At 36.4% G+C, this 14,723-nt stretch overlaps 1 protein-coding gene across 3 annotated transcripts in view; it reads right to left on the reverse strand.

Annotated features, from left to right (window-relative positions):
• LRP6 (LDL receptor related protein 6) overlaps positions 1–14,723 on the reverse strand; it is a 149,181-nt gene that overhangs the window by 59,717 nt on the left and 74,741 nt on the right. For all 3 annotated transcript variants that reach the window (XM_065523765.2, XM_045364761.3, XM_005570169.5), the window contains 2 exons: positions 5,672–5,868; positions 2,397–2,528 (listed from right to left, as the gene is read on the reverse strand). In XM_065523765.2, the coding sequence (XP_065379837.1) occupies positions 2,397–2,528; positions 5,672–5,868 (329 nt within the window). The remainder of the gene's footprint in view (positions 1–2,396; positions 2,529–5,671; positions 5,869–14,723) is intronic.

Below are 14,723 nucleotides of genomic sequence, written 5' to 3' on the forward strand. Positions count from 1 at the left end.
ACAGTGGAAATGGAAAGTAATACAGTGAAATAGGAAGAATCTACTCTGAAGTCAAACTGTTTAATGGCTAACTCTCCAAATTAAGTTCTGATACACTCTATGGTTTCACTGGAATTAATCCAGCCAGTTAAAAGTACAATGAATAATGACTATGTAATGACTAAGAAGCTAAGTAGCTGAGTATTAAAGGAGAAGGAGATGTAGGATATAGATCCTTTGTTCAAGAAGCATTTTTTAAAAAAAGATAAAGAAATTTAGGACAAGAATCTTTGTGGTTTACAGGAACGTTCTAAAATTGGATCATGGTGATAACTGTATAACTCTGTCAATTTACTAAAAAGTCACTGAATTGTACAATTTAAAAAATGGATGGATTTTATATGGTATATAAGTTACATCTCAGTAAAGCTGTCTTAACAAAGAGAAATACAGGGCAATACCTCACAGAATTGAGGACAAAGCAAGCTATGGAGAAGCAAACAGCTGCAGTAGGGGGAAGGAACCAGATAAACATAACACAGTGGTTAAGAGTTGTGGATCCAATATAATTTGATTCAAGAAGCTACACAAACATTGGGAAAATATCTAATCCCTCTAAGCCTAGTTTCTTCATCTATACCTTGTAAGGCTGCTGTAAGGATTAAAGGAGATAAATCTAAAACTCAGGAAGGTACTGAACATGTAAGTACTCAAGAAATATTAACTAATACTTACCAACAGTATTAAAAAATAAAGACTTTGAGATTTTTATTTTACTGAATTTTAAATTAGGTTTATTTACGAACTGTTTTAAGCCCAAGCCCCAAATATTTAACCACATAACTAAGAATGAGGATACTGAGCTCAATTTTTTTTTCATTTTAAATGTTCAAGTAAACCACCAGCAAAAAATCATCTAACTATAAGAAGCTAATAAAAGACAGTAAGCAAATTGACAACTGAAAGAACAAGAAAAGATTCCCAGCTAAATAAATGAGTCCAAAACAAAATACTGGCATATAAACTTCAAGAATCAACCTGCAATTACAAGTTAAAAAACTGAGAAGAGGAGTGAAGCCTCTCAATATCGGCTCTTTCACTCTAGAGCTAATTATAAATGAATCCAACTTGAAGAAAATACAGCCCAAATGCCACTGCAGGAACCAAGTAGGAATAACTTTGTACAATTCACTGCCCCAGCTAACAGCCAAAAGGAGCTAGCCCAGAACTTCACAAAGAAGTCATAGAGCTGTTAATTTGAGCAAGGTGATCAAAACATAACAGTTAACTTAAGACTACTACATGCCAAATGCACATATGAAATTCAAAACTGGTTAAATATGTACACTTGCACTGCTGTGAGGGAGCAGATAGGCCATTATTGCTAAAATAAATCCTCTGTTTTAAAGTCAGGCTACATTTTTAAAGAAAAAAGCAACATTACAAAAACCTTTTGTTTTAAATTGAAACCAAATTGTTGTCTGCCATGGAAACCATTTGACAAGAGTCAGCCAGCTTCACCTTTTACTATGAGGGTAATTTATCAATGCCAAGTCATAACAAACATCCTGTACACAGACTCAATTCCATCTCTCTGACTCCCTGGCCCCCTTGCCAGGGACTCTAACACACTCCAAAACACAGGCTTCTGCTTTTCAGAGTTAGATAAAGAAGCCACAGCTAAATAAAACAATTTTCTTACCAGGTCTTGCTGGTTGCTAGAGAACCAGATGGTGATCCATAGGGGTGATAATGAAGAATAACATTCTCATTAAGAAGAAAAACAGAAGAACTGGTGTTCTTCCAAACTGGAAGTCCCTTAAAATGTCCTAAATCAGTATACTTTCTCCAACATGCCCTCTCTCTATAGGGAATTAAGAGTAAGGAGAAGAGGCAAAGTGTGTTTCTTAAGTATAAAAAGAAGTTGTTTTAAACAGTACAACATGGATTTTTTTTTCTAGCTCTGAAAGAATCTCTCTGTTGTTAAAAAGCAATTTAAAATGTCCTTAAATAATTTGTTATAAAATATATCTCATGATATTCTTTGTAGCTAAAAGTTTAATAAACATACTTTCTTTCACAGGTTCTTGATTCACAAATGCTACCTGTTAACAATATATTCTTTATGAGAATACTTATTTCCATAAGTATCAACTGTGATATCAATGACTATGAGATTGACAGAAAACATACAAGTAACTTTTTTCAAAAATGTGTTATTTAAAACACTAAAGTAATTTTAAAAATAGCATTCAAGTGATACCACAGAACAAAACACTCCTATTCTATAACCATGTGTGAAATTAAGTGACTGGTCTCCCAAAGCAGTATAACCTAGAGAGCTGATTATAGAGAAAACAAATCATAAAGAATTCCAATAGTTATAAAGTTTTTCATTTTGGATAATATCTTCTTACCATCTTTGCAGGTTTTTCCATTCTCCAGGAGTTTGACCCCAGTGGGGCAAGCACACTGATAAAAAGGCTTGACTGGAGACATCAAACACAAATGGGAACAACCCCCATTGTCAATTCCACATGGATTTGTGGCTGTCAAATATAAATCACATTGATTAATACCAATGATTACTAAGTACACAAAGGTTAACAACCATAACATGAACAACTGTGATAAGCCAAAATTATTACCAAATGTCATGCAGGTGCTTGACTATCAAACCATCTGCAAAGATGGGAATTAATCAGTGTGAATTTACTTAGTATTTTGTATTCAAAGAGGAATACACAAGAAGTAAAGCAGGAGATCCCCGCACTAAAAGAGGTTACAATTCAGTCAGTTAAACAAAATTAACAAAAAGCAAAACTAAAAAAAAAAAAAAAAAACCAATAAAACTAAGTGCTATTTTGCACATTATAGACAATAAGTATAGAGTCATATGGGAAAAAACCCACTGAGGTTTAAAGAATTGAAGAGCTTTGTGGAGTATATATAGCACAGGAGCCTTCAAGGATAGGATGGATAAATAAGAGGACATTTCAAGTATGGTAAAGCTATCTGAATAAAACTTTAGGGACTACAAACTGAGTAAGATAATCAGGTGAACAGTGTAACTGGAGGTTAAGATTTCTATTAACTAAAAGGAACTAAAGCTGAATGAGTACAAAGAATGGGAATAGATTAAAGTGAAGGACACTGAAAGCCAAGAAAAGTAGTTATGTTGAAAAGTCATGCCTTGGGAAGATTAACACAAGGGATAAGCAGAAAAAAGGGGAAAATGAAAAGCAGAGAAAACTAATTAGCAAACTTTGGAAATTATGGAAAAGGATATGTCCAAACAATACTCATAGAAAAAAATCAACATAAGATGGAGACCAATGGAACATGAAAGATAAAAGTAACCAACATGAAAGATAACTGCAAATTCTCAAATTAGTAAAACACAAAGGACCAACAATGCCATTTAAAAAGAAAAACAGGAGGTCAGGCATGGTGGCTCATGACTGTAATCCCAGCACTTTGGGAGGCCAAGGCAGGTGGGTCACTTAAGCCCAAGAGTTTGAGACCAGCTTGGGTCACCAACATGGTGAGACCCTACCTCTATAAAAAATACTAAAATTAGCCAGGTGTGGTGGCATATGCCTGTAGTCCCCGCTACTCGGGAGGCTGAGGTGGGAAGATCACTTGAGCCTGGAAGTTGGAGGCTGCAGGGAGCCGTGATCACATAAACGCACAACAGAGTAAGACTCCATCTCAAAAAAGCAAACAAAAAACAGGGAAAATTCTCTTTTCAGACCTATGAAGAATAAAAAAAATTCATACGAGTGACTGAATGTTTTCTTTTGTACAGAAGAGTAACACATACATTTAAAAACATTTTTATGGGCTCATGATCATCAGATTCCAACATAACACTTTCAATATTTGATTATCTCCCCCTAAATTGAAAGAGCTAATATAAAGCAACACATGTTGCAAAAACTCTTCATTTTTGGCTATGTAATAAAATCTGAAATACACTCAGACAGATGCCAGACATTTATTTACACATAAGTGCCAAACCCTTAACATTCTCATATTCCTTTTAAACCTAATTCCAGTCATCTCTTAAAAGTTCTCAGCAGTCATAGCCCAAGTCATTGTAAAGGCTGACCAAAAATAGAACCAAAACTAAGGAAAACAAGGTGGGAGGGGTACGCAGAAAAGTTTAAGTAGGTATTTTATTTAGCAAGCTGAGGTACTTAAATTCAAATATATTCTAGATTAACGGAGTTTTCATTTAAAAAGAAGAGGGAGTATTTTGTGTGTTTTTTTGTTTTTTTTTCTTGAGACATAATTTCGTTCTTGTTGCCCAGGCTGAAGTGCAATGGCGCAATCTTGGCTCACTGCAACCTCTACCTCCTGGGTTCAAGTGATTCTCCAGCTTCAGTCTCCCAAGTAGCTGGGATTATAAGCATGCGCCACCATACCTGGCGAATATTTTTGTTTTTTTAGTAGAGACGTGTTGTCTCTACTAAACGCCATGTTGGCCAGTCTCAAACTCCTGACCTCAAGTGATCCACCTGCCTCGGCCTCCCACAGTGCTGGGATTACAGGCATGAGCCACCGCGCCTGGCCCAAGAGTTTGTTTGTTTGTTTTTGTTTTTGTTTTTGAGACGGAGTCTCGCTCTGTCGCTCTGTTGCCCAGGCTGGAGTGCAGTGGCCAAATCTCAGCTCACTGCAAGCTCCGCCTCCCAGGTTCACGCCATTCTCCTGCCTCAGCCTCCTGAGTAGCTGGGACTACAGGTGCCCGCCACCTCGCCCGGCTAGTTTTTTGTATTTTTTAGTAGAGACGGGGTTTCACCATGTTAGCCAGGATGGTCTCGATCTCCTGACCTCGTGATCCACCCGTCTCGGCCTCCCAAAGTGCTGGGATTACAGGCTTGAGCCACCGCGCCCGGCCAGAGTTTGTTTTTTAAACACACTCACATCAACACATTCAACTACATATTGAAAGAAATAATATGAACAAAAAATTAATTTGTTATAAGCCTAGCATATAAGCTATCTCAATTTTTAAATTATCTTTTCTCTTCTCCACCTCTAGAACTGCTGACCCAAAAAGGCTGAGGTGGTTCTGTAGTGAAAGGCTACAAATGGTCTAGGTTATTGCCTAACCTGAATTATATTTTTACATTTTCCCTTTTTTTTTTTTTTTGAGCAAAGTCTCGCTCTGTTGCCCAGGCTGGAGTGCAGTGGCACAATCTCAGCTCACTGCAATCTCCACCTCCCAGGTTCAAGTGACTCTCCTACCTCAGCCTCCCAAGTGGCTGGGACTACAGGTGCATACCACTACACTCCATTAATTTTTGTATTTTTTAGTAGAGACAGGGTTTTTGCCATGTTGGCCAGGCTGGTCTCAAACTCCTGACCTCATATGATCTGCCTGCTTCGGTCTCCCAAAGTGCTGGGATTTTAACTCTCTCTCTTTATTTTTTTTCTTTTTTTTGAGACCGAGTCTTGCTCTGTCTCCCAAGCTGGAATGCAATGGCGCAATCTCAGCTCACTGCAACCTCGGCCTCCCGAGTTCAAGTGATTCTCTTGCCTCAGCCTCCCAAGTAGGATTTTAACTCATTTTTATTCCCGCCAATTATCTTTGGATATGCCCTCCCTCCTCCTGATTCTCACTAAAGCCAGACATTAGAGTGTTACAAAGCTGTTCCAACTTGCAATTTAAAAATCAAGGATCACTTACCATTTGGCTGCCTCTGTTGGCTGAAGGCATGTATATCCATGGGAGAGAAGATGTTAGAATGGATTTCACGCAGACCCTCACCAGTATACTTGTTGCAAGCCAAAATGGAGTGTGTGCTCCAGTCAGTCCAGTACAATATGTCCTCAAATAACGTCAAGGCAAAAGGATGCGGAAGCGAACCTTTAACCACTGCCTGCCTATTAATACAAAGAGAAAAATTTAAACTTATTTCTAAATTTTCTTCTTCTATCATAACATCACCTCTCCCATTAAAATGATCTTAGTTCACATTAACACATACAAATCTTGAGTAATACATACCATTAGGTCAAATACACCTATAAAAAATAATTTACATAATGAATTCATATATATTTTTAAGGTATCCAAAAGCCCCAAACAAGCACTTCGGAATAGTCCCTAACTTGGCAGCAGGCCTCAAGTTCAGTACAAGACACCCGGCAGAGAGGCAGCACTGCTTTTTCATTGTTTGCACTGCTGTCAAATCCTCCTCTTCAGCTACCATCTCTGGACTCACAGCTTCCATCCTTTCACATAATTCATGTCATCAGACAGAGAAAGGTAAGTAATGAGAAAAATTACAGGGGTTACAGTTGGCACTGAAGTAGATATATATCAGCAATAGGTTTTTTCCTTCTTGATGTGAAAGAACAAAGAACCTGAGCCTGTTTTGTCCATCACTTCTTATGGTTTTGATAACTGAGAAAGAAACATAAACATGAGGCCAAAATGGCACTCTCCCTGCAAAGCCCAGTCTAGCTCCAGCAAATGATCATCTTAGCTGGCTTTTCACTCTATTCAGGAGCCAAAAAGAAGTCCTGTCACTGGTAGAATATGTTCATGAGACAAAGCAGACCCAAAATGTTCACAAGCAATACACACTGTTTAAAAGGAAAAGCAGACAGCCTGGTTAGCACTTAAGGCACAGAACTTTGTAGAGTATCAGAGTTATAGAATAAGCAAATGCTCTGGAATAATGAACAAATCACGCTTTGAGTCAAAATAATATTCAAGAAAATACATGTTTTGATATTTTCATAAATTCATGTTTCCCAATTTCCCAATAGCCCACCCAGGAGGCAGAGATGGGTAGAGAGGGAGGAAGGGAAAGAAAAATGAAGGGAAAAGGGAGGGGAAAACATAAGCTACTGAAGATAAATTAGAAGTATCATATATCTTAAGAAAGATGATTCAGGCTGGGCACGGTAGCTCACGCCTGTAATCCCAGCACTTTGGGAGGCCAAGGCGGGCGGACCATGAGGTCAGGAGATCAAGACCATCCTGGCTAACAAGATGAAACCCATCTCTATTAAAAAAAAAAAAATACAAAAAAATTAGCTGGGCATGGTGGCGGGTGCCTGTAGTCCCAGCTACTCAGGAGGCTGAGGCAGGAGACTGGCATGAACCAGGGAAGCGGAGCTTGCAGTGAGCCGAGATCGCGCCACTACACTCCAGCCTGGGCAACAGAGCGAGACTCCGTCTCAAAAAAATAAATAAATAAAAAAAAGAAAGATGATTCAATTTTCAGGTCCTTGAGGTTAACTGACATTTTCTACTAACAGACTACCAGCATATTAAATTAAAGGCAATTGAGATCATGTTTATGTGTAAGCAGGATTACCATCTGTGATTGCACATGGAATGGTCTTAGTCTAAAGCATTATAAATTCAGACAAGGTACCTGCACTGCCAACCCGTATCACCAGTTTTCTCATTTTCCTTAATCCTCTCTTCCCTAAGTAAAAAGCCTACTATTCCTTCTCATTTCCCAAAGAGAACTGTCACAATGCCTTCTCCTGAAGTGCTTTCTTCTGCTTTTTAAATGGACAGTTTTATTAAATTTACTAAAGAGAATATATTATTTACAGGGTGATGGCACAGTTTATGTTCAATTTTAAAGAGGCCTGTATATTTCACACTAAAGTCTTCCAAAATTCATAGTAGAAACAGAGAGAACTGAGAAAGCTGCCAAAAAAGACAAGTAACACAAATGAAAAATAAAGAGTAGTTAAAACTAAGTTACTTGGCATTTCACCATCTTAAAGAACTGCTTTGAAAAACTCAAGGAAAAAAAAGCTTTCAAAAAGTTCTTTGTATATCATTAAGTGAAAAGTTGAAATTCACTCTACTGAACATAGGAAAATAAACAAATGGAAAAGGCAAAATCCCTAAAAGCTATATTCATTTTATATATTAACTGAATGCATAAACTTAGAAACCAGAGGTGAGCTTAAATCCCCCCGTGACACTTACTACTGACACCATTTCTGCAAGTTTTATTTCTTCATCTGTCAACGGAAGGTAATAATCTATCCTCACTGAGTTACCGTGAAGATTAAACAACATATGTAAAAGCCATTCAGCACTATGCTTGCTACTTAACACTTTCATTAATGATTCCTCAATTTTAAGACACATATTTTCAATATTTTAATATTTCTGATATAAGGATAACATTTACAATGTGAACATTTCATGTGGTAGTTTTATAAATCAGTAAGTTCTTAAACTCAATGGCTTATTAGAATCAGTAAATACTATACTAATTTTTTTTTTGAGACAGAGTCTCGTTCTTGTCACCCAGGCTGGAGTGCAGTGGCATGATCCTGGCTCACTGTAACCTCTGCCTCCAGAGTTCAAGCGATTCTCTTGCTTCAGCCTCCCAAGTAGCTGGGATTATAGGCGTGCACCACCATGCCTGGCTAATTTTGTATTTTTAGTAGAGATGGGGTTTCACCATGTTGACCAGGCTGGTCTCAAACTCCTGACCTCAGGTGATCCGCCCACCTTGGCCTCCTAAAATGTTGGGATTACAGGCGTGAGCCACTGCGCCCGGCCCTAACATTAAATTTAAATGTCACTTTATTTTCATAGCCATTCTTAATTTCCTCCCGCCACAAGCCAAGTTAGTTTTCTTTCTCTATGTTCTCATAGCAGTTAGTGAACTGTTTTATAACTGTTTACCTATCCAACAACTCTATAACAGATAACCTTTTTGAGAGTAGAACTCTAGCTTATTTATATACCAAGGATCTCACACAATGGTAAGGTGCACAAATTAGGTACACTTACTAAATGCTCTGGGGATGCTTGATAAAATGAAATGTTTTTAAGAAAATATGTAATTAACAGAGCTGAACAAAAGGCAGAACTAAGAACACTATCATGCAAGGGTGATATAATGATTTGACCAGCCAACTATGACTTGTTCCTCAAAGTAGGGATAACCACATATAGTTTTCCCCTTTCTTCTCTCTGGCTGAGATTATCAAGTAAGCCCACCTCCTGATTCCCATCTGGAAACACAAGTTACTTCAAGGAGGAGTTGATCATGGCTGCTAAGAACCAAAGTGGCAGCTAAGATCCAAGCCCAGTTCCTCAATAGTAGGTCACAACAATAACAGAAACTAAAAAATGGATCACCATCCTGGAGACCACAGAAAAGAAACCGAGACTCCCCCCAACCTGACTGAAGTTTTCATATAGTGCTTGCAATCTCTGAGCATCATCTCCTGCCTATGTCTGTCACATTCTGCAACTTACTGATAAAGCTCACCACTGCCAATACCTCCCAGGCACCTCTTGCTAGCTCTCTGAAATTCTTTGAACTTTGCAAGGTGGTTCTTTTGAACTCTGCACCAACTGGACTTATCCTTTATAAAACACCTGCATGCCCTCATTTAGTTTTTGTTTCTGGATCTCCTCCCAGATAGCCATCTTCTGCCCCTCTCTCAGAACTGCACACTTGTGTGAGTAATAAATCTTTCTTTAATCATACCACAGGACTCCTGTCATGAGTTCTGACATCTGAACTTAACCTTGGAAGGAAGCCTCCCTTCACCACAGTGAGGTTGTAATAATATCTAAGAAGACAACATCAGCAGTGATGGCAAAGCTTTTAAAAAATCTCCACAAATCCTCCACATGAAAACAGAGAACAACTAGGTAATGAACCCCAAACCCCATGGACAACATTCACAACACAAAGCTAGGTAAAACCCAGGATACAAAATGGTACAGAAAACTACCAACAGCCAGTAAGATATGACTGATATTGGCACCTCTGCAGGATATGAGAAAGAAACAATAGGACATCTGGCAGGACAGAACACATAAAACAGACAACATTGGAAAGCTTAGTAAACCAATCTGAGAACAGCAACCAGCTATGACTCGTTCTGGCCACTTCAAGAGTAAGTGAATACAATGAATTCATCGTCAGGCACTGAAAGGTCTAGCACTATACTTTAACCTATTGTGAACTCTCAAAATTGTCCTTCCTGGGCTCCCTTCCAGACAAAGCCTCATACTGAAGAGAAATCACTGGGAGCAGACTGAAAAGTGTGCATGACTGGTACAGGAGAAACAATGAAAAAATAAGGTACAGAATAAAGCAGGAGAAGGAAAGTGGGAGAGACAGGAAATTCCAGAAAGCTAACTGCCATTATTTTTTAAACATATACACATAGACATGAGAGTTCTATGAAACTGGAAAACTTATGAACTCTGCCTTCTTCTATATGTTCAAGCAAAACAGTTTCACCTGAAATTAAGAAAACAAAGTACTAATGCCAAATCCCATTAATAAGTTAATATTAAAAATAAGAAGAGGATAAAGTGAAGAATAACATCCCTACAGACAATAAAAGTATGCCAGAAAGGTATGGAAATAGAACAAATTAAACTGATAACTTATTTCAAAACAGTCAAAATCTTTAAAATAAGATACTAGTCATAAACGAACAACACAAATTAGAATAAGACAACTCAGAAGTGAAGTGACAGAACTTGATGGAAGAATGAGAAATACAAAAATACATCATTTCAGAAATGAAGTCTAAGAAATAAGAATCAATAAACATAATACATAAAGAAAAAGAAATACTGAAAAGGAAGAAATATTAAAGAATAGAGAAAAATATTTTTTTTAATGAAATATTTGAAGGACAAAGGACAAGGGAGAGAACAGAACTATACTGGAACAAGGAAATGACTCCAGATGATAACTTGAACCCTCAGGAAAAATGAAGAATACCAGAAACAGTAAACATGCAGGTTAATACAAAAGACTCTATAAATAGTGTTTTCTCTTTTTTCTTTAACCTTTTTAACAGACAAAAGATTATATAAAGCAGTAAGTATAACCCTGTGTTAGATACAATAGAAATGTAATACAAATGACAATAATAGCACAAAGGATAGGAGAGAATGGGAATATACTTAGAGTAAAATGTATGTACTTTACATAATTAAGTTAATATCACCACAAAGTAGATTTTAACAAAATGCATGTTGCAATCCCTAAAATAATTACCTTTACAATCCCAAAAATACATTTTAAAATTATCAACCAAGGAATCAAAATGACACACCAGAAAATATCTACTTAATACAAAGGACAAAGGAACAAAGATGACATAAGACAAATTTTAAAAAAAACACCAAAATGTCAGACATAAACCCAACCATATCATTAATGACATTCAATGTGAATAAACACACCAATCAAAAGGCAAAGGCTGTTAGTCTGAATAAAACAAAGATTACACTATATGTTGTTTATAAAAGACACATTTTACATTCAAAGATACAAATAGATTGAAAAGAAAGGGTTACAGTAAACAGTAACCATAAGAGAGTTGGAGCAGCTCTATCAGACAAAATAGATTTTAAGTATAAAAAGGTAACTAGAGATACAGTGGCAGGTTTTATGAGAAAGAGTCATCAGGAAGATACAATTAGAAACATACAGGTACCTAAAAACAGAGCCCCAGAACAAATGAAGCAAAATCTGACAGAAATGAAGGGAAAAATAGGCAGTTCAACAATATATATAGTTGGAGAGCTCAGCACCCTATTCTCACTAAAGGAAAGAACAACTAGATAGAAAATTACTAAGGATATAGAAAATTTGAACATTATTAACCAACTTAACCTACTATCTATAGAACATTCCATGCAACACCAGAATACACAATCTTTTCACGTGGAACTTTCTCCAGGACACCACATGCTAGGAGACAGAATTAATCTTAAAAGGCTGAACTCATATAAAATATACTACTCTCTGACCATAATGAAATTCATCAAGAAATCAACAGAAGAAAATTTGGGAAATCAAAATTATTTTCTAAATTTTTGAAATTTCTTTCTCAATTTCCTCTAAATCAGCAATGGGTCAAGGAAGAAATTACAATAAAAGTTTTTAAATATTTTGAGCTAAAAGAAAATGAAAATGCAAAATATGGAAATGTATATAGAATACTAATGCCTATATTAGAAAAGAAGAGAGATCACAAGTCAATTATTTATGATTTAACCTTAAGAAACTGGAAGAAGAGTAAATTAAATCCAAAGCAAGCATAAGGAAGAAAATAAAAACATTAGGGAAAAGAAAAAAAAAGGCAATGAAACAGAAAAATAATAAAGGGGGGAAAAAAATCAGTAAAACCGGAAGCTGGTTGTTCTTTGAAAAGATCCGCAAAACTAACAACCCTTTAGTGCTAGACTGACCAAGAAAAAAAGACGCAAATTGTGAAAACCATGAATAAAGTGATGATGAGAAACACTGCCTTACAGAAATTAAAAGGATTATCAGGAAATACCATTAACAACTTTATGCCAACAAATTACACAAATTTATGAAACAAAAATATTCCTGGAAAAAAACCAAATTACCAAAACTGACTCAAGATGAAACAGAAAATCTGATAGATCTACAGCGTACAAGCAAATTGAATTCATAATTAATACTTCCCAAAAAGAAATCCCCATGCCCAGATGGCTTCGATGGCGAATTCTACCAAATATTCGCAGGAAAAATTGTATCAACTGGTCACACACTCTTCCACAAAACAAAGAAAGAGGAAATATCTCCCGACTCTAGGAGGCTGATATTATGCTAATCTCAAAACCAAATAAACACAAGAAAAACAAACTATGGATCAATATCCTTCACTATTAAAGGCATAAAAATCCTCAACAGAATATTAGCAAACAAAATCTAACAACATTTCAAAAGAAGTATAAACCACGACCAAGTAGAACTTACCCCAGAAATGCAAGATTGGTTTAACAACTGAAAACCAATTACTGAAATTCACCATGTTCATAAAATAAAGAATAAAACCGTATAATCATTTCCATAGATGCAGAAAAAGGACTGGACAGAATCCAGTAATTATTCATGGTAAAACTGTCCGTAAACTAGGAATAGAAAGGAACTTCCTCAACCTGATAAAATCACTTTATTAAAAAAAACCTACAGGTAATATCTGCTCAAGACAATTTTTAACTTTTTTTAAAAAAAATAAAGCCAATACAGAGAAACATAGCTTAACAAGTGACTATAAGGCAAACACTCTTGCAACCATGAATTCACCCAGATGAAGGAAAAAAAACCTGATCTGGGTGAATCACCCAGACAACTTCAAAAGGCCCTGCATGAACCCTGTCCCAATCCCTCCTTCTCCACAGAAGTAACAACTATTCTGATTTTCTATTAGTCACTTTCTTGCCTTTATAGTTTCACTGCTTTCTATAAGTGTGCATCCACAGAAAAACAGTTTAGCCTTAAGCCCCATTTTCATTTGCTATTTCTTTTAAAGTCTCTCTTTTAAAAAATGTTTAACTGGTACATGATAATTACACATATTTGTGGTGTACACAGCAATGTTGCAATACACATAAGGTACAGTGATCAGTTCAGGGTAATTAGCATATCCATAATCTCAAACATTTAACATTTCTGTGTTGGAAACATTCAGTATCCTCTTTGAAACTATATAATGTTTTACCTGTTAAGTACAGTCATCCTACAGAGGTACAGAACACTCAAGCTTTTTCTAACGGTAATTTTGTATTTTTTAGCAAATCTCTTCTTATCTCCTCCTTTCCCCTTTCCAGCCTCTAGTATCCCCTATTCTACTCTTTACTTTTGTGAGATCAACATTTACCTTCCCCATATGAGTGAGAACATGCATGGTTTAATTTTCTGTTCCTGGGCTTATTTCATTTAAGATAATGCCCTCCAGGTCTATCCATATTGCTAGGAATGACAGGACTTCATTATTTTTATGGCTGAATGGTATTCCATTGTGTATATATACCACATTTTCTTTATCTGTTCATCTGATGTTGGACACCTAGGTTGATTCCTTATCTTGGCTATTGTAAATGGTGCTGCAATAAACATAGGGGTGCAAATGTCTTCATACACTGATTTCCTTTCCTTTGGGTAAATGCCAAGTAGTGGGACTGCTGGATCATATGGTAGTTCTATTTGTAATTTTTTGAGGAACTTCCATACTATTCTCCGTAGTGGCTGTACTAGTTTATACTCCCACCAACAGTGTACAAGAGTTCCCTTTTCTGTGCATTCTTGACAGTATTATTTTTTGTCTTTTTGGTAATAGCCATATCCTAACTAGGGTGAGATGATATTTCATTGTGAATTTAATCTGCATTTCCCAGATGATTTGTGATGTTGAGCATTTTTTCATATGTCTGTGGCCATTTATATGCCTTCTTTTGATAAATGTCTATTCGGATCATTTCCCCATTTTTTAAACAAACTTTTTTTGCTGTTGAACTGTTTGAGTTTCTTGTATATGCTGGATATTAATCCCATGTCAGATGAGTAATTTGCAAATATCTTCTCTCATTCTGTAGGTCGTCTTTTCACTGTGCTGTTTCCTTTGCTGTGTAGAAGCTTTTTAGTTTGATATAATGCATCTGGTATTTTTTGCTTTTGTTGCCTGCATTTTTGAGGTCTTATTCATAAAATCTTTTCCCAGACCAATGTTCTGAAGCATTTCCTCTATGGTTTACTCTAGTAGTTTTATAGTTTCAAGTCTTACATTTAGGACTTTGATCCATTCTGAGTTGATTTTTGTGTAAGGTGAGAGGTGGGTGTCTAGTTTCATTCTTCCACATGTGGATATCCAGTTTCCCCGGCATCATTTATTGAAAAGACTATCCTTTCCCCAATCTATGTTCTTGGCACTTTTGTCAAAAAGCAATTGGCCATAGA

Source organism: Macaca fascicularis, chromosome 11 (assembly GCF_037993035.2).
Source record: "Macaca fascicularis isolate 582-1 chromosome 11, T2T-MFA8v1.1".
NCBI classification, from domain to species: domain Eukaryota; kingdom Metazoa; phylum Chordata; class Mammalia; order Primates; family Cercopithecidae; genus Macaca; species Macaca fascicularis.